At 37.4% G+C, this 17,788-nt stretch overlaps 1 protein-coding gene across 1 annotated transcript in view; it reads right to left on the bottom strand.

The window, feature by feature from the left end:
- Nucleotides 1-17,788, bottom strand: part of COL19A1 (collagen type XIX alpha 1 chain) — a 344,672-nt gene that overhangs the window by 54,416 nt on the left and 272,468 nt on the right. Inside the window, exons 21-34 of the mRNA XM_010371596.2 lie at nucleotides 17,708-17,743; nucleotides 17,560-17,613; nucleotides 16,807-16,860; nucleotides 15,368-15,421; nucleotides 14,617-14,706; nucleotides 12,909-12,953; nucleotides 12,724-12,801; nucleotides 9,895-9,930; nucleotides 9,730-9,783; nucleotides 9,588-9,641; nucleotides 8,173-8,214; nucleotides 3,382-3,486; nucleotides 3,244-3,297; nucleotides 2,905-2,958 (exon numbers count right to left, since the gene is read on the bottom strand). Of these exons, the coding sequence (XP_010369898.2) occupies nucleotides 2,905-2,958; nucleotides 3,244-3,297; nucleotides 3,382-3,486; nucleotides 8,173-8,214; nucleotides 9,588-9,641; nucleotides 9,730-9,783; nucleotides 9,895-9,930; nucleotides 12,724-12,801; nucleotides 12,909-12,953; nucleotides 14,617-14,706; nucleotides 15,368-15,421; nucleotides 16,807-16,860; nucleotides 17,560-17,613; nucleotides 17,708-17,743 (810 nt within the window). The remainder of the gene's footprint in view (nucleotides 1-2,904; nucleotides 2,959-3,243; nucleotides 3,298-3,381; nucleotides 3,487-8,172; nucleotides 8,215-9,587; nucleotides 9,642-9,729; nucleotides 9,784-9,894; nucleotides 9,931-12,723; nucleotides 12,802-12,908; nucleotides 12,954-14,616; nucleotides 14,707-15,367; nucleotides 15,422-16,806; nucleotides 16,861-17,559; nucleotides 17,614-17,707; nucleotides 17,744-17,788) is intronic.

Genomic DNA, 17,788 nt, shown 5'->3' with positions numbered 1-17,788 from the left:
GATATGAAGAAATTCTACTTGAACATGCTAGAATTCCTCATGTCATATCCTCATGTCCTTGGGCCAAATCTTGTGTGTATTTGTGTTAAAGAATGTTGACATATTTTTTCTCCAAAATTTTATCAATCTCATTGGCAGGGCTGTGTGTGTGTCTGTGTGTGTGTGTGTGTGTGTGTATGTGTGTGTGTGTGTGTATGTGTGTGTGTGTGTATGTATGCATGTGTGTGTACATGGGCATGTGTGCATGTGCAGGCTCTACATACCAGTATATGGTGCTAGTTCTTTTTATTCCCCTAACATTAACTTGTATACAGGTTTATAAATGCAAGGTAAAAACATTTCCATTGATAATGGCACCTCTAAATGACTGGAGATAATAAATGTTATACTATAAATTTCTTTACCTCAAAATACCCATATTTCCATAAAATTCTTTCTATATGTACATGCATAAAATATATGTATATATGTATTTTTTTTTTGCTACTTTTAGTCTCAACACTGAATCAGTCCAGAGATGTTGAGTGAGTTTTTAGGTAGCCTAATTTATAAGCTTGGGATTCATTAACCTTTGATGACCACATTAAACTTTAAAATAAACCTCAGTCCATAAATAAAAAATCATTCTCAGCAGCCTTTCTCTGAAAAAGCTGAAATTCTGCAGTAAAAGTAAAAGTTACTATGGATGCATAAAGGGCAATAAGATAATTTTAGAAGACAAGATGGTCATTAAAGAAGACAAATACATATTAAAGAGTAGGACAGTCAATTTAACATACAGTGCCAAACTAACATACAAATTAAAATTTATTACAGAGCTATTCGGAGATCCTTGGAGCTACGTTCTTACCCTGCTCTGATATTTCATTTTGCAAGTCCCAGATCAGTTGCTACCAAGAATATTTTCTGTTGCTATAATATCTGGCTGATGATATTTTTCATGTCTAATTTATCAATTATTGCCCTAAAATATTATAGGAAGATTTGCATTTCAAGCAAGAAATCACTCCATCAAAGGTTAGCATGTGTTCTATTAGCATCTTCCAAGTTGCTACCTTGAGCTGTGCAACAACGTCTGTGAAAAATGTGGAAGAAAATGTTGCTTTTCTAAGAGTAATAAACAAGCAGGCAACTCCTCTCTCTCTCATTTTCCAAACAGATGAAAAACATAATAATTAGAAGTCTCAAAGAGATGGGGTGTCCCTCTGTATGTTTTCCACTTAGAGTAGAATAGATATTTGAGATTTTGTAAGATTAGATATTAAGTTCATACAGTGTGTTGAAATGGTATAGTTTATTGGTCAGTTGGAAATGCATATGTTTTTGGTCAAAGTTTTATTCACTTTGACAAATCAACAAATTGTAATTTCAAATAATATCTGAGACCAAGTAGAAGATGAGATTATATTCATTATTTCCCATCTGCTAGAGAGAAAACTGGAACATCTTACTCCCTCTACAAGGCCTAAAGGAGTCAATAGGTTACTTCAGATTTATTCATATTATTCACGTGATGTGAAGAAACAATGGAAAAGAATCTCCTGAACTTGCTGGAACTCCCCATGTGACGAGCATTGTGCACAATTTTGTGAACTGTGTTAAAGAATTTATGAGGGGTACCAAAGAAAAAGCCCACTAAAGTGTGAGGAATATTAACAATGGATTCCAGTTCACTAAGAGAGAAAAGTGCCCTGCAGAATCAATGAAAATTAACTTCTAGTGACTTTAACTTAGAGTTACTTATACAAAACCTGAATTCCAATTATTTCCTGATCTTTTCGTTATTACCTTCTCAATTGCCTCTAAAGCCTACCTTTTGAGTGGAGGCAGTTCAAAGCTGTTGGACTATGAAAATCAGTTATTGTGCTTGTACTTTAGTAAAACCTTCTGTGGAACATGAGGAAGCAAAAGCACAATAACTTATTTTGAAGATAATGTTTTATTTATGGATGAAAATAAATATTGAATATATTTGGTATTAAATTTTTAACTTGGGAAAAAATCAAACCTCAAAGTTTTCTAGATTACAAGCAATATTAATTAGAAACAATAGTACATGATGATTGCTATAACGTAAAATATAACTCCACCTAGAAAAATAGATTTTCTTTATATAGTTATGATTTTCCACAATAACATCAAGGTTAATACATGCCAGATGGCTTACTTACTTTCATTAAGAATTATTAGTATAAAAACTGTTTAAACTAACAGCAATTCATCATTCTAATTGGTTTTTCTAAGAGTTAATGTGAATTATGTAGGAAAAAAATTATGTCCTGAGCATCACCATGGCTTAGAGTCAGAAAATTATACTATTATCTCAAAAGCACATTGGACTTGGAACCTTAGTCCAGAGGGTGACCAGCTGATGTAAACTAGAACAAGAAGATTCTTCTGACAGTTTTTTTTCTCCCAAGAATTTGAAAGCTAAGCAAAGACGCAGACAATCCAAGGTCGCTGAAGTTTAATTAGAGTTTAGTGGTACCCAGGGAAGCTCTGCTGGGTTCTCAAATGCCCTTACTTCTAGTCTGGTTGTCCAACTACTATTCCTTTAAATCTCTTAGCTACCCTGGGAGTTTTTTGAGTAAACTTTCCTTTCCTCCTTTCCTTTACTTTTATTTTGCGAGAGCTGGAATTGTTATCTGCTAAATGAAAACAGAAAAATTATAACTGACATATTAACTTTGTGCCTTAATTTCCTTGTCTCTAAAACTGGACCGTTGGTAATAAACATAAACATGTCATTTAAAATGTGTCAACATTTTAAAAGCTCTAAGTGGTCTTTGTTTTTACTGGTTCTAGCATTAGATCTGAGCTATAGAAAAATTAACATTTTTACTCTGTTGAGCCACGTAAAGAGAATCAATATTAGGACTGTATAATCAGAAAAGAATCTGTTACCTCATCGCCTTTCTCTCCAGGTATCCCAGGGTAGCCTCGCTCTCCTTTGCTTCCCTAAAAAGACAATACATTCAGCTAGCACATACAATCATTTTTCTTATCTTTTGGAAATGAAAAAAATCTCTTCTAAGAACACTTGGGGCATGTAATTTGGACAGGGTCAGGGAAGAAATAAATGGCAACATTTGCAAGTGGCTTTTTTGTCTCTCTCTCTCTCTCCATATATATCTATATATACATATATGTATTTTAAAAGTTGTATATTTTCAAATATCGGGTTCCTTTTTTTCATACTGAATTGAGGGTCCCAAGGTGAAAGTGGAAGAGAGAATTTCTTACCTTTGGTCCCTCTCTGCCTGGGATTCCTGGAGGACCCCGTGGCCCTATATCACCCTAGAGGACAGAGGAAGAACAGAACTGAGAGGATGCATTACATGTAACCTATAGGGTTCGTAAACATTCAGTCAGGCTTCTCACCTTCCGGGCCATGGAATTATACTTTCCAGGCTCACCAGCGCCTCCTTCTTCTCCTTTGTTGCTTTTCAGCCCTGGGACACTGGCTTGGCAGTTGCCACAGAAATTCTAATGAGTATAAAGATAAGGTTACGGAGAGAGTCATAAAAGCCATCTAAAAGGTGAGGTTTCATGTGACGTGAAGTTCTTTTGGAACCTTTGTCAGACATGAGTGATATAGATAAGTCACTCTGCTTTCAGAAACTTGATTTATCCAATTTAAAAACACTAATTTTGTGAGGTAAAAACTATTTTCAAAGCTCATCAGTGATATCTGTTTATGATATTGATGAGCTTTTATTTGAAAAGCAGGTCTCCAATGACATTTATTATATAATAGAAAATTCCAAATAAATAAGGAAAAGACACCTAAGTCAAGAACAAAAACTGAAGTTCAATTGTTTAGTAGAATGTTTTAAAAGGGAGTGGTAATAAAGTTTAGAAAACCCAGTACGATTACAGAATTCATACAACCTATAGCATAAATCATTTTAAAAACAACAACAACAACAACAACAACAACAAAAAACTGCAAAGAAAGGATTTGTCCTTGTGGGAGCAAAATTAGTTCTCCAACTACATACAGTTTACTAACATTTTGTCAGTGCAGGCACTCTAGAGAAATAATTACTTGACCGACAAAGACTTGACTCCTAGGTCAAATCCAAGTGACAATAGGAAATCTAAGTGAAATTACCTTTCCATTGCCTTCTGTGCAACCTTTAGCTGATGTGAGAAAGCTTGACTTCCAGTGTCTGAGCTCATAAGATAAACATAACTCTCATCACACAGCTAAAGAAAGAGTGTGTGTGAAAAGCTCTATATAGGCTTATTTTTAAATAAATTGTTGGAATAAGAATATGACCAAGAAAGGCACAGAATAAGGGCCACTGAGTGGGGGAGATAGTTTAACAGTTGACAGAAGGTAGGACAACCTAAGTTTCCATTCTTCCATCCTTTTCCCTAAAGGGAAAAATCTTTAAACATGAAAAAGAAGTGAAGCTTGCCATCGATAAGAAGCTGGCAAGAAAGCCCATGGCTATTCAAATTCAATATTTTTGACATAATGAATAGCACTGTAAATCTGATTTTCAAACATGGGCTCCTTGGAACAATAAATTTGCATGATACTGAAAAGCTTGCAAGGTGTGATGATTAATACTGAGTGTCAACTTGATTGGATTGAAGGATGCAAAGTATTATTCCTGGGTGTGTCTGTGAGGGTGTTGCCAAAGGAGATTAACATCTGAGTTGATGGACTGGGAGAGGCAGACCCACACTCAATATGGGTGGGCACAATCTAATCAGGTGCCAGTGCAGCTAAAATAAAGCAGACAGAAGAAGGTGGAAGGGGTTGACTTGCTGAGTCTTCTGGCCTTCATCTTTCTCCTGTGCTGGATGCTTCCTGCCCTCAAACATAAGACTCTATATTCTTCACTTTGGACTCTTGGACTTAAACTAGTGGTTTGCCAGAGGCTTTCGGGCCTTTGGCCACAGACTAAAGGCTATACTGTCAGCTTCCCTACTTTTGAGGTTTTGGGACTTGGACTGATCCACTATTGGCTTCCTTGTTCTTCGACTTGCAGACAGCTTATTGTGGGACTTTACCTTGTAATCACATGAGTCAATTCTCCTTAATAAACTCCCTTTCATATATACACATATACCATTAGTTCTGTCCCTCTAGAGAACCCTGATGAATACATGAGGCAAATCATCTCAAAAATGCTGGGTTACAGCAATCCCATTACTGGGTATATACCCAAAGGATTACAAATCATTCTACTATAAAGACACATGCACCCTTACGTTTATTGCAGCACTGTTCACAATAGCAAAGACTTGGAACCAACCCAAAAGCCCATCAATGATAGACTGGATAAAGAAAATGTGGCACATATACACCATGGAATACTATGCAGCCATAAAAAAGAATGAGTTCATGTCCTTTGCAGAGACATGGATAAAGCTGGAAACCATCATTCTCAGCAAACTAACACAAGAACAGAAAACCAAACACCGCATGTTCTCACTCATAAGTGGGAGTTGAACAATAACACATGGACACAGGGAGGGGAACATCACACACTAAGGGGGCCTGTTGGGGATGGGAGGCTAGGAGAGGGATAGCATTAGGAGAAATACCTAATGTAGATGACGGGTTGATGGGTGGAGCAAACCACCATGGCACATGTATACCTATGCAACAAACCTGCATGTTCTGTACGTGTACCCCAGAACTTAAAGTATATAAAAACATGCTGGGTTAAACAGCTCTCTTCATGATGGTCTTTCTTAGAGTCTGAATATATAAAATTTCCAGATGAATTTTACCACCTGGATTATTTCACAGGGACAATGTATTGGCACAGGAGTTAAATATATATATTTATAGAACCACTACTGATGATACCTGAAAAACTATGAAGATAAAAAGACACTTGAGAACTTAAGAGAAACAAAAGGATTTCCATATTTCAAAAAGTATGAAAAAGATAATTATCTGCAGACACAAACATGACATCTCAATATGGAGCAAAACCTTGACTTATCAATATGGAGCAACATTTTAGAAGAGATTGTTAAACTGACTATTTTGGTAAAACATTAAAAAATGATAATCATTATGACAAATACAATTTCTAAGAGTCATTTGAAACTGACTTCATTTTCTTTGGGTTAGGGTTACCAGAATGGTAAATTTAAAATAATTGAGTTTTATTAACATTCTTGGAAAAATGTCTTAAGATTTTCTCATGGAAAGAATAAAGATGGATCAATTATTAACCAATACACAATGTCATTCAAAGAGGGATTGATATACTGATTAATCTAAAAGGAGGCCTTTGAAGGGGCCTGTAATTATGCCAGTTCTTTTTAATACTTTAATCAAAGATATTTTTGCAAACAGAAAGCAGGATGATCAAACTGGCTAAAGACTCAAGGTAGAGAGATACAGTATTAACATATGGGGTAACAGGATCAGGATTTAACATGATGTTATTACATTGGCCTGACAGATCCAACCCAGAATCTAAATTCCTGTATTTGGACTTTGTTCGGGGAACTACATGCCTCCCCTTGCTTCTATTGTATACAGTTTGTGGAGACTATCAGTCAAGATGTCCTGCTCTCTATGGACTCAGAACCTCAGTGAAATGACGCAGAGACTGGAGCAATGGCAGAGCGCGTTCATTAGAGGGATGATTCCCGGGTGAGACTGTCAATTAGTTCTACTTCTGAGAGCCCTGGAACCCTGGTTCTGCTTCCTGTCAGAGCCTATTCATGGTCCTTTGATCTGTTCTGTGAGATCCCATATTCTACCAGTATATTCATTTCTACTAAAGCATACAGGTTTCTCGTCCTTAAAGAACCCTAAGTATTCTGAAATGATATAACTCCTGCAATCCTGCTATTTCCAACACCACTGTCTCGCAAAGAATCTAGGACTTAATGTCTGAGGACCTATGTTCCTGTATTAATGTTACATTTACTTGCTGTGTGACTCTGAAAAAGTTACTTAACTGTTGAGAACTTCAGGTCTGTCATCTATAGAATGGGAATGCTGCAACAGGCTGAACTCATAAGATTATTATGGAAATTAAATGAGATGATATAAGTAAAGTGGCATATTGACTGGCCTGTAATTTTAACTCAATAAATATAAGATTTTCCTGAAATTCTGAGCAATATTCTTCTCTGGTTTATAAAAACTGCTGGCTTTTGGAGGTCTTAGAAACTCCTTTAATATATTTTTATATTTATGTTCATATTTACACTTATGTTTATATATTTATTCTCAAAACTCTACTTTACAAATGTATATGCTAGAACTCAAGTCTTTTGAATTCAACTAAACAAATATTTCTGCCTGCTTACTATTGTGCAAATAATTGTGTAAATCACTGGGCTAAATGCTAGAAATACAAACTAAATTATATATATCTAACTATAGTCTGTGTGTGTGCACGCACACATACGCAATGTCCATTCATACAAAGAAAGATACAACACATTGTGTTTGAGTATGAAGTCAAGAGCCTGATTTTCATGTGGGCTCACTCAGTCTTAGCATACCAGGCAGAAACATGCAAATACACACCCTTACATATGTGCCATTATCATCCCCCCAGTATGTTTTACTGATAAAATACAGGGAAGTGTTAGAGATTTAAAAAAGAGATAGCAAGATTAATTCCCTGAGATGATAATAGGTAGAGGTGATTTTTATTGAACAGAGTAACAGGTATTAGGGCAGGTTTTGACTGTGGAATTTTGTAAAATCCCATGACATCAAAATTCAGCCTTGTAAGTGGCTATTTATAGAGCAGCACTGATTTTCATCTTGGAACTGACCAGGCCAGATTTAGCGAGAAGGATTCGCTTTCACAGTAGTGAGCCAGGGTGAGTCAACACCCATTAAGAGAAAGATGTTCCTCCAGAAGAGAGAATAATCTACTCCAGGGTGCTAATGACATAATTCCTTCCCTGTAGCCAATTCATAACTATACTACCCACTGCCCTCCACCCCTGCTCCACCCAAAATGAGAGGCTGGTAAAGAAGAGAGTGAAAGAAATACGATAAATGGCACAAGATATATAAGATATATGTTTATTTTCCTATCTTAAAGATGTCCTGCCATTTAAAAACTGAATTGTAGTTCCAGCTAAGCAATGGACTCAATTTCTACTAAATATTTTCGTTGTGATTTTTCTGGAAATTAACACATAATTTCTTACACAGCAATAGAGTACCTTGAGCAAAGCACCGATGTCTCCCAAGAGAGGAAGTGCAATCTGTGGTTAAGAAGGTAAAACCAAAGATATGTATTTATATATGAACACAATACAATATAAACATACAGTACAATATAGATATTTTTCCTCAAAATGCCATGAAACTTCTAGTGTCTCACTTTAGAATCACTGGCTTAACATTATGTTTCGTATTAAGAAATGTGTACATGGCACTGATAGAATTCAGAACAAATTTTGAAAAATGTTCACTATTCTCTCAGGAACGTGCAAACACACATATCATCATTTTGACTGTGCATCCCTATTTTATATTTTCATGGTAACCTTTATGCCATCCCTGGTATATTATTGGTTTTAAATAATACATAAAGATAAATTATTTATTAAAAGGAAATCACTCCTCTGGCAAACACATTATCAGGCTGTTGAGAAATATGAAAACTACCAGGAAAGTTTGCCTTAAAGTTATTTCTCATGGAAGTTCAAAAGAACCTACAGTTGGCTTAAGTGATAGGCAAGACAAACACTGAAGGAATTTGGACCACATTTTGGCCACATGTCTTCAGATGTTCTTTCAGAGAGACACTGTGTAAACCCAAAATTTTAAATTTAAACCCAAAACTTAAAATTTTGTAAGATTCCCAGAAAAATGCACAAGTGATTCACTCAACAGTGGCGTTAAAGTAATGCCAAAATATGCCTCCACACGTAGCTTATAAAGGCACATAAGGCCCAAACACTGTGGGAGGTAGAAAGGATTTGTGAGGTTTAGAACTGAGAAGCCAGATTTGGATTTTATTATACAAGACTCTTAATACAATGTCATGTACCATATGGCCTCTCAAATTATAACTGCCGAGTCTGAGGCTATTTAAAGGGATTTCACTGTTGCTCAAAGCAAGGTTTAACCTAGAATAAAACTTTGAAACACACATTTAGTGCCTAAACCCATTTTCTAAGAGCCTACTCAAGTCAGTTTTCATAATTTAATCATTGCGACATTTTAAAGCTACAGAATCAATGGATCTGTACCATATTGTAGGCAACTTACCTGCAAAATTTCATTTAGAAAAATGAAATTCATTTAGCCACTAGCATTAGAAAAAATAGAAATCATGGCGATATATTTTATCTCAATTTTCAATGGGATTGAGACATTATATGCCAAGGCTCAGCCTGGGGCAAAACTGTACAGTTGAATTATACCCTTAGGAAATAAGTATTCATCACACACACAGAAGTGCTGACCCAGCCTGAATTCTTTTTCTCTCGACAAAATAATGGGGATAAACAAAATCACCAAGCAGTCACTGAGCATTCTAATTAATTTGGACAGCAAAACTTGCTTGGGAGGCTGTTTGGCTTCTGGGTGCATTTAAGATACATAAATCAGACAAGGTCTGTCTACATACCGGGTCACCTGGGGGGCCTGGTAGGCCTGGCTTTCCATCCCTCCCTGGAACTCCCTGAAAACAGAGGTGTCCATGTTCAATCTTTGCACATTGGCACAGATGCAGATTAAAATGGGGGAGGGTAGATAAAGAAAGTCCTTACATCGTTTCCTGGAGTCCCTGGAGTTCCTGGCAACCCAGGAAGACCTCGAGGACCCTGGAAAAGGAGGGAAATAAAAACAGTTACTTATGAGGATGGTCTTTCAGTCATTTCCCCCAAGTAAGCAAGCTGGCTTTGCTGTGCTAAAAAATTAGTTAAGTAGCTTACCTGAATACCTGGCTCTCCAACTGGTCCTTGGGAACCCTGAGTACAAATGAGATTTTATTATCAAAATTCCACCAAGAATGTCCATAAATTATCCAAGTGACATAAAAGACTAAGCATTGCAGTTTACTTGGAGGCACAACAGGGTTTGCCACTGTACACACAAGGAAAACTGCAAAGTCGGCCAAGACTTTCAGGTCGCAGGTGAATAACTTAACCAGATACCTGTTGCTGGAAACATCAACATGATATTGCTCAGAGAATTGGGACATCTATCTCACTACCATAATCTGTCACTGCACATTCATGAGGGCACAAAGAATGCATCCAAATTCCATCTGTCAGAAACTGACCGCCCACAGGGGTAACTGGTTCGGGGCTTCTTTTCTTTTCTGCTTTCAACTTTGAGTCATTTATCTCTCGGAAGACATCACCAGAACCAGTGTTCAATGACAAGAGTAGGAGGTAAAACACTAATCAATGATATTTTCCTACTTTTAGAAAATTGGAATTTGGGATAAATAAAATGAGGCTGGGGGATTATCAGGGAACTTAATGATGGTAGCTGTACTGCTCTTATGTAACCATGAACTTCTGTAAGAGGAATTTGCAACCTAAGTAAGTCAAGAGCTGGTTTCTTAGCAGTTGACTTCAGTAACTACTCACTGACTTTTCCTTTCTTATTTAAAGAAATAAATATTCATATCACAGCTCTTGCCAAAGCTACTTTTTCCCTCTCTTTCTATTTATGCTCAACCACCATCACTTCCCTAATAATTTTCTTGTCTTGTCTTTTCTTTTTTTTTTTTTTGAGATGGAGTCTCACTCTGTCACCCAGGCTGAAGTGCAGTGGTGGAATCTCGGCTCACTGCAACCTCTGCCTCCTGTGTTCAAACAATTCTCCTGTGTCAGTCTCTTGAGTAGCTGGGATTACAGTCACCCGTCACCACACTCGGCTAATTTTTGTATGTTTAGTAGAGATGGGGTTTCACCATGTTGGCCAGGCTGGTCTCAAACTCCTGACCTCAAGTGATCCACCTGCCTTGGCCTCTCAAAGTGCTGGGATTACAAGGATGAGCCACCAGGCCCAGCCTCTAATAATTTTCTGATACAAGTTTTTACTTGGTTTAATTTCCATCTCCAATGGTCTTTTACATTCTTGCCCTGGTAAATCAGACAACCCTCATTCACAACATATCCCTTCACTACTTACTCTTTCTCTTAACTTTTCATGATACCTTCAATATAAAGATGTGATATTGTGATAAAATAATATTTGGTTTCTGCCCTCAGTTCCTGGCACAGAGGTCCTAAAACCCTCGTAAATTCCTTAACAATAGGTTGCTAACATAAACTTTTGTTCTAATACTTGTTTTTTGGCCCCGGTTGACACAGAGCTTCTAATCCCTTGGGTTTCATGGGTGACAGGAGAGTCTTTTGTTCCAATGAGGTGACTCTTGGTGGGCTCCTTGATAGGAGCTGATCACCAGAAAGACCAAGCCACAGTTAGAAACTCGGCCTTTCAGCCCACCCTGCATTCTCTGAAGAGGGGAGAGGGGCTGGAAATATAGTTAGTTGTTTATCTTGCTGACATGATGAAGCCTCCATAAAATCCCAAAATATGGGGTTTAGAGAACTTCCAGGCTGGCAAAAACACCCATGTGCCAGGAGAGTGACACACCCCAACTCCTGCGGGGACCAACGCTCCTAAACTCAGGGACCCTTCCAGACCTCTCCCTTTGTATCTCTTCTTCTGACTCTTCAACTGTATCCTTTACTGATACCATAAACCAGTAAATGTAAGAAAGAGTTACTTGATTCTGTGAACCACTCTAGCAAACTACAGAACCTGAGTTGGGGGTCATGGAAACTTCCAGTTTATAGCTGGTTGAACAGAAGTAATGAAGGCCCAGATATGCAGTTGACCTCTGAAGTAGGGGTCGGTTTTGTGCGATTGAGCCCTTAACCTGTGGAATCTGACGCTAACTCCAGGTAGATAGTGTCAGACATGAATTGACTAATAGAACATCCAGTTGATGTCCATTGGATAATTGATGAGTAGGGGAAAAAAACCCCACACATCTGGTGTCAGAATTGTATTAAGTTGAATGTTAAGAACATAATAGGAAAAAAGTTAGTTTGTTTTTCTATTACACCACACAGGACAATTTTCTAAATTCATGTCATTAGAATAACCATTTATTTCTACTTCTCTTGTTCAAAAATATTTTATGTCTTTTCATAGTAAATGAAAATTGTATATTTATTATTATTTGGTCTACAAGTGTGGATATAGTGGTCATTGTTAATAGGGGCTGTTCTAGGCTCTGTCCTTATAGTTTAAATACTTTAAAAACTGCCCATTATTTGTTTTTACCATTGAAAACACCATCTCTTCACTCTGAAGACATTACTCAGACCTTTTTGGTGTCATTTCACTTATGCGTACACCATTCACCTTAAATATTAACTTCTTGTTTTAACTTCATTAAAAACAAGCTATAATATATAATGACCTAATATTAGGCAGTCATACCATCTTACAAATATGCATTTGTGCTTTTTAATATATAGATTAGAGGTATAGGTTAAATGACGGCTTCTAATCCAAATTAGTGTATGTGTGACCAGCATCTGTAAGTTAATAAACAAACAGCGGGTACCATCTCTGTGCTTAAGTGATACAACCTCAGTGCCCATCAATCCTCTCTGGATAGTGTTTATTTGTATTTCCTCCTCTGACCTTTCTATTCTTTTCACCTTTTTAAAATCTGACACTGGATTTTGTTTCACAATATTGGAATCAACAAGGACTGAATGAATTTCACTTACCGTTCTGCCAGGAATTCCTACCCCTGGTGGGCCTATGTCCCCTGGGGAACCGTGAACACCTGGAAGTCCTCTTTCACCCTGTGAAATGAAAGGCTTCTGTTAGTGCAAGCCTCAAGAGATATAAACTTCTCTGCTATATTTTGTTAATTATTAATTTCTTAAAAATTAACTAAATATTTGTATACCTTTGGCCCACGTGGACCAGGTGCTCCAGGATTTCCATCTAATCCCTAAAAGAAAAAAAAGATGAATACATTGAATACGTATCTTCTTCCAGAAAGGTTATAAACACATTAGAAGTTATAACTAAAATGTTTTATCACTCTTCATCTTATTTGAATAAATCTTTTTCTATAAAAGAATAAGGAACAGGGAGTACACATTTCAATAGGTTATAGATTTTGTATAGTTGTTTTAAAATATAAAAGATTTTTATTTATAAAATGAAGCACCTGATATTGAGAACTATTTTTATTATTATTTAATAACGTAAGTTCAAAGGCGATGAGAAACAAAGGCACATAAAACATATTTTAAAAACATTGGTTATTTAGATTTTCCAGCAGTCCAGTTTTCAATGTCCTGGGAAAAGTCTGGGTCACAAAGACATTTTCTGCAAATGACAAACCATGGTGATACCTGCAAAACCTCTGGAAGGGAAAATTCAGGTAGTTTTTCTGTTTTACAATACTGTCCTAGGAAGTTTTATGGTTTAAAACCAGTGTACCTGACTGGGATTCATGGATCTCTACAGAATCCATGTGTAGGATTCAGGGGACCTAGGAATCTTCCAAAATCATATGCAAAATGTTGTATGATGTATATTTTCTTCAGAAGAAAGCCCTTTGCTTATCATACATTTAAGAGGTTTTATCTCTGACTTAAAGAATAAGATGCCTGTAATCCCAGCACTTTGGGATGCCGAGGTGGGCAGATCACTGGAGCTCAGGAGTTCATGACCAGCATGGATAACACGGTGAAGCCCCATCTATACAAAAAATATAAAAATTAGCCAGGAGTGGTGGCGTGTGCCTGTTGTCACCACTACTCAGGAGGCTGGGGTGGGAGGATCACTTGAATCGCGGAGGTCGAGGCTGCAGTGATCCATAATTGTACTACTCTGCTCTAGCCTGGGTGACAGATTAAAGACCCTGTCTCAGGAAAAAAAAAAAAAAAAAAAAAAGGAATAAGATGAATAGATGAATATTTCTTTTTTCCCCTGACTTTTATTTTAGGTTCAGGGGTACATGTACAGGTTTAGTACATGGGTACATTGCATATTGCTCAGGTTTATTGTATGAATGATCCCACTACCCAAGGAAGTAAGCATAGTGCCTGACGGTTTTTCAACCTTGCCTCCCTTCAACTCTCCCCCATCAGTAGTCCTCCACGTCTCTTGCTCCCATCTCTGCTATGCTGGTGTGCAACCAATGTTTAGCTCCCACTTATAAGTGAGGACATGCAGTATTTGGTTTTTTGTTCCTGCATTAATTTGCTTAGGATAATGGCCTCTAGCTGTATCCATGTTGCTGCAAAGGACATGATTTTGTCCTTTTTATGGCTGCATAGTATTCCATGGTTATATATATCACATTGTCTTTATCTAGTCCACTGTAGATGGGCATCTAGGTTGAATCCATGTCATTGCTATTATGAATAGAGTTGCAATGAACACACGAATGCATGTGTCTTTTTGGTAGAACTATTTATTTTCTTTTGGGAAAAGAAACCCGTAGTGAGATTGCTAGGTCAAAAGGTAGTTCTGTTTAAGGTCTTTTTTCCTTTTTTTGCAGACCTAAACTTATTCCCATACTTGTGATCTGAAACTAGGAACCCACAAGCAGTAATTAATGAACTTGCAAGAAATATATTAACAAAAGGGCTAATACTTACCGGTTCCCCTGGCAGGCTCTTCCCTGGAGGACCAGCCTCACCTTTTGGACCTGGAAGCCCAGGAGGGCCTATGATCCCACCTGGATCTCCCTGTGGAAAACAAAGTAAGATTCTTACTTTGATGCTCAGGTTCATGGTGGGAAGAGAGGAGGTAGTGGTTTCCATCGTTTTAAGTTGTCATCATAGCCAGTCAAACTTCATTCACTCACTCACTCACTCACTGACTCAATAATATTTATTGAGTACCTAATTCATGCCTGTTCAGTGCATTTAGATTTTGCAGTTAGTTATATTAGCAGTATCACGAAACATACGCATGTGTGTGTGTGTATGTATATATATATATGCACAAAAGGGCATATTTATTAATAAATTTCTATAGATGATCTTTATGTTTTCTTTAAGTTATTCCCCAATAACAGTTCAATGTTAATACACTGTTTCCATGTAGATATCAAGAAACAGATCCTGCAAGATTAAGAGACTTCTTAGGTTTATATCAGAATTGGTAACTAAGCTTGACTTTCAGACTCCCGATATCTTCATCTCTCAGTTCATTTTGTCACATGGCATTCCGGTGCCAGAACCAGGGCTGCCAAATGCACAACTCTAGGGGGTACCATTTACATTGTAGTTAATGTGAATGTCTGTCCCCTGCACAATCCCAGAAGCCCTGGGGTGTCCTTTCATCTCCCTCTGTCTCTTCCTCCTATCTACTTAACATATACAATGAGGAAAATGCAAACTATACCTTTTCTCCTTTAATGCCTTGTTTTCCTGGGATACCATGTTCTCCTGGCAATCCCTAGAAAACTCAGAGTGAATAGGAAAGAGCAATGAGAACATCTCTTACAATAACATTTCTCTATATCTGAATCTTTGTCGAGAGAACAGAATTTTAACATACAGCCTATTAATACAAGGAGTTGGATTGATTTTGGCCTTTAAGACCCGGAAAAATATTAGTGATTCTACGTGGTCTGTTGGTTCAAGTGAAGCCACCTGGATGCCATAGGAAAGAAACTAAAGTCGAATTGAACTGAATGTCTCACCCATATTATTGCCATGGAAGAGGGATGGTGGTTGGTAGCATCACATAATGATTCTGAAGGACTCTAGGGCAACTAGAAAAATGTGTTTTTACTATGTTTTAGAAACAGTGGCTCTTTCTCTTTAGATTTTGTTCTCTTTATAGCTCTGGCCACTATCACTTAATCCGTTTTTGAGCATTGTGGCTCCACTTGTGCCACCAGGATTATCTCTCTTTTCATAAGATCTGTCCACTAGATTTATCTACAGTGGCCCATTAGTTGGCATAGGGAAGTTATCAAAAGCTTTGCTCTATAAACTGGGTGTTCAAAGTACCAAGCAGAACATGTGCACCGATCAATAGACAGGAGAGGCTCAAGCGGTGAGCATGGAGAATAGAACGTGAGGTTAAGGGTCTGTTCTCAGGGCATGAAAAAAGGAGAGATCCTAAGAGTTGCCTGGAGGGAACTGTAATCATGGTCAGATAGTGATCAGTCTCCAAGGAGTTATGGCCAAGGATTTATCTTATTTTGCTCAAGTGTGAACTGATGGAGAGCTCGCAGCTCCCAAGTTGTCAGAAGGCTAGGAGGATTGTCCAAGGAATAGAAAGTTGATCCAGATAATGAATAGAAAGGTGCATTGAGTATTTTAAGTCCACTAAAGCTAGGTTATAATGCAATCTGTCGATCTTCCTTCAGACATACTTTTAGCTAAAAGACTTGCTTTTTTTGGAAGGCTTTTGCTAGAAAACAATGGAAGTTTTGGAAATGTCTTCCTTAGATGGAGACTTGAACTAAAAACTGTGAATATTGAAAATGTTTTCTTTCTTTTTTGGTGTTCTTTATTTCTATTGACATTTCCAATCTCTCTACTGCTGGTACAGCACTGACAAGTATGTCCAAAATGACAATTTAATTAACTTGAGCTCCAAAAACCAATTTATTAGGCTAATGATACTCAAAAGGACCTCACGTGAATATATGAAGGGCCTAGTCTTCTCAATAGCCCCTGACATTTGGTATAATCAGTTTTAGTGGCATAGATGACCCATGTCTTTGGGAAATGAGGGATAACTCAGTTACTTGAACAGATGTTGATGTTTTTAAAAAACATGTCCTAGTCTCAACCTCATTTCAAAAATATCAAAGACATTATACATACAACATCTCCTGGCGGTCCTCTGGGTCCCATGGAGCCTGCAGATCCCTGCTGACCCTAAAATAAATGGTGGTATATGCTTTAGCTTTGCTAGGAAAAAAAAAAAAAGATAGATTGTACCTGAGTATTTGTAAAGCATAGTGTGATCTTCATGTATAGGAAGATCAACTTTCCACCATCCCACTTTCCCACTTTATCTGTATAGTACTGAAATGTGCTTTGGGTTTACCAGGATAGTTTCCAGATGCTTTTATTTAATTTATGTGTTCTCTCCAGCAGGTGATAACTGAAGTTAGGTAACTTGCCCTACCCATTGTCTGGGAGTACACCACATTAATTTCTCCTGCACTTTCCAAAAGCTGCTCTCTTGGGACACTGGTGTGGAATCCCACTTGGGATACTCAAGCAACTCAAGGTTGCAAATTTTGGTTTAGACACTGAATCTTGAATTCTGTTACTTTTAAGAATATAGCTCAAGGTCATAGATTTAGCTCACATTGTTTACTCTTAAAGCCTTTAGGGATGCTATTGTGAATATGGTCTGAAAAAGAGTTTAGAAATCCTATTGTGAACCAGAAGATAGTTACTATGTGTGTAATAAATGCAGCTGATGGGGAAAATCGCCATGGAAACAGGATAAAGTCTCGAAGAGCATTTGTGAAGAAAATGAGTGGCACACCAAAGCACCCTATTTTACAGAGAATGGCTATAATTCCCAAATTATTTCCCAATAAATCTTAGTTATTTCTTATATACCTTTAGTCCTGGGCTTCCTATTAAACCAGGGGGACCAGGATCTCCAGGTTCACCCTAAACACGTAGGGGATAGGAAAGATCAATGTTGCTTTAATTTTCATAATCTAATTAAGGTTGGAGATGAAATTGAAGAATGCCAGGAAATTACCTTTACTCCCTGTGATCCTATTATCCCAGGTTCTCCCTGTAAATAAAATAATTACTATGGGGTAATGCTTAAATTCAGATG

This window comes from Rhinopithecus roxellana, chromosome 4 (genome assembly GCF_007565055.1).
Source record: "Rhinopithecus roxellana isolate Shanxi Qingling chromosome 4, ASM756505v1, whole genome shotgun sequence".
In the NCBI taxonomy this organism is placed as follows: Eukaryota; Metazoa; Chordata; class Mammalia; order Primates; family Cercopithecidae; genus Rhinopithecus; species Rhinopithecus roxellana.
The sequence above is the reverse complement of the archived record's forward strand: the minus strand, read 5'-3'. Positions and strand labels throughout refer to the sequence as shown.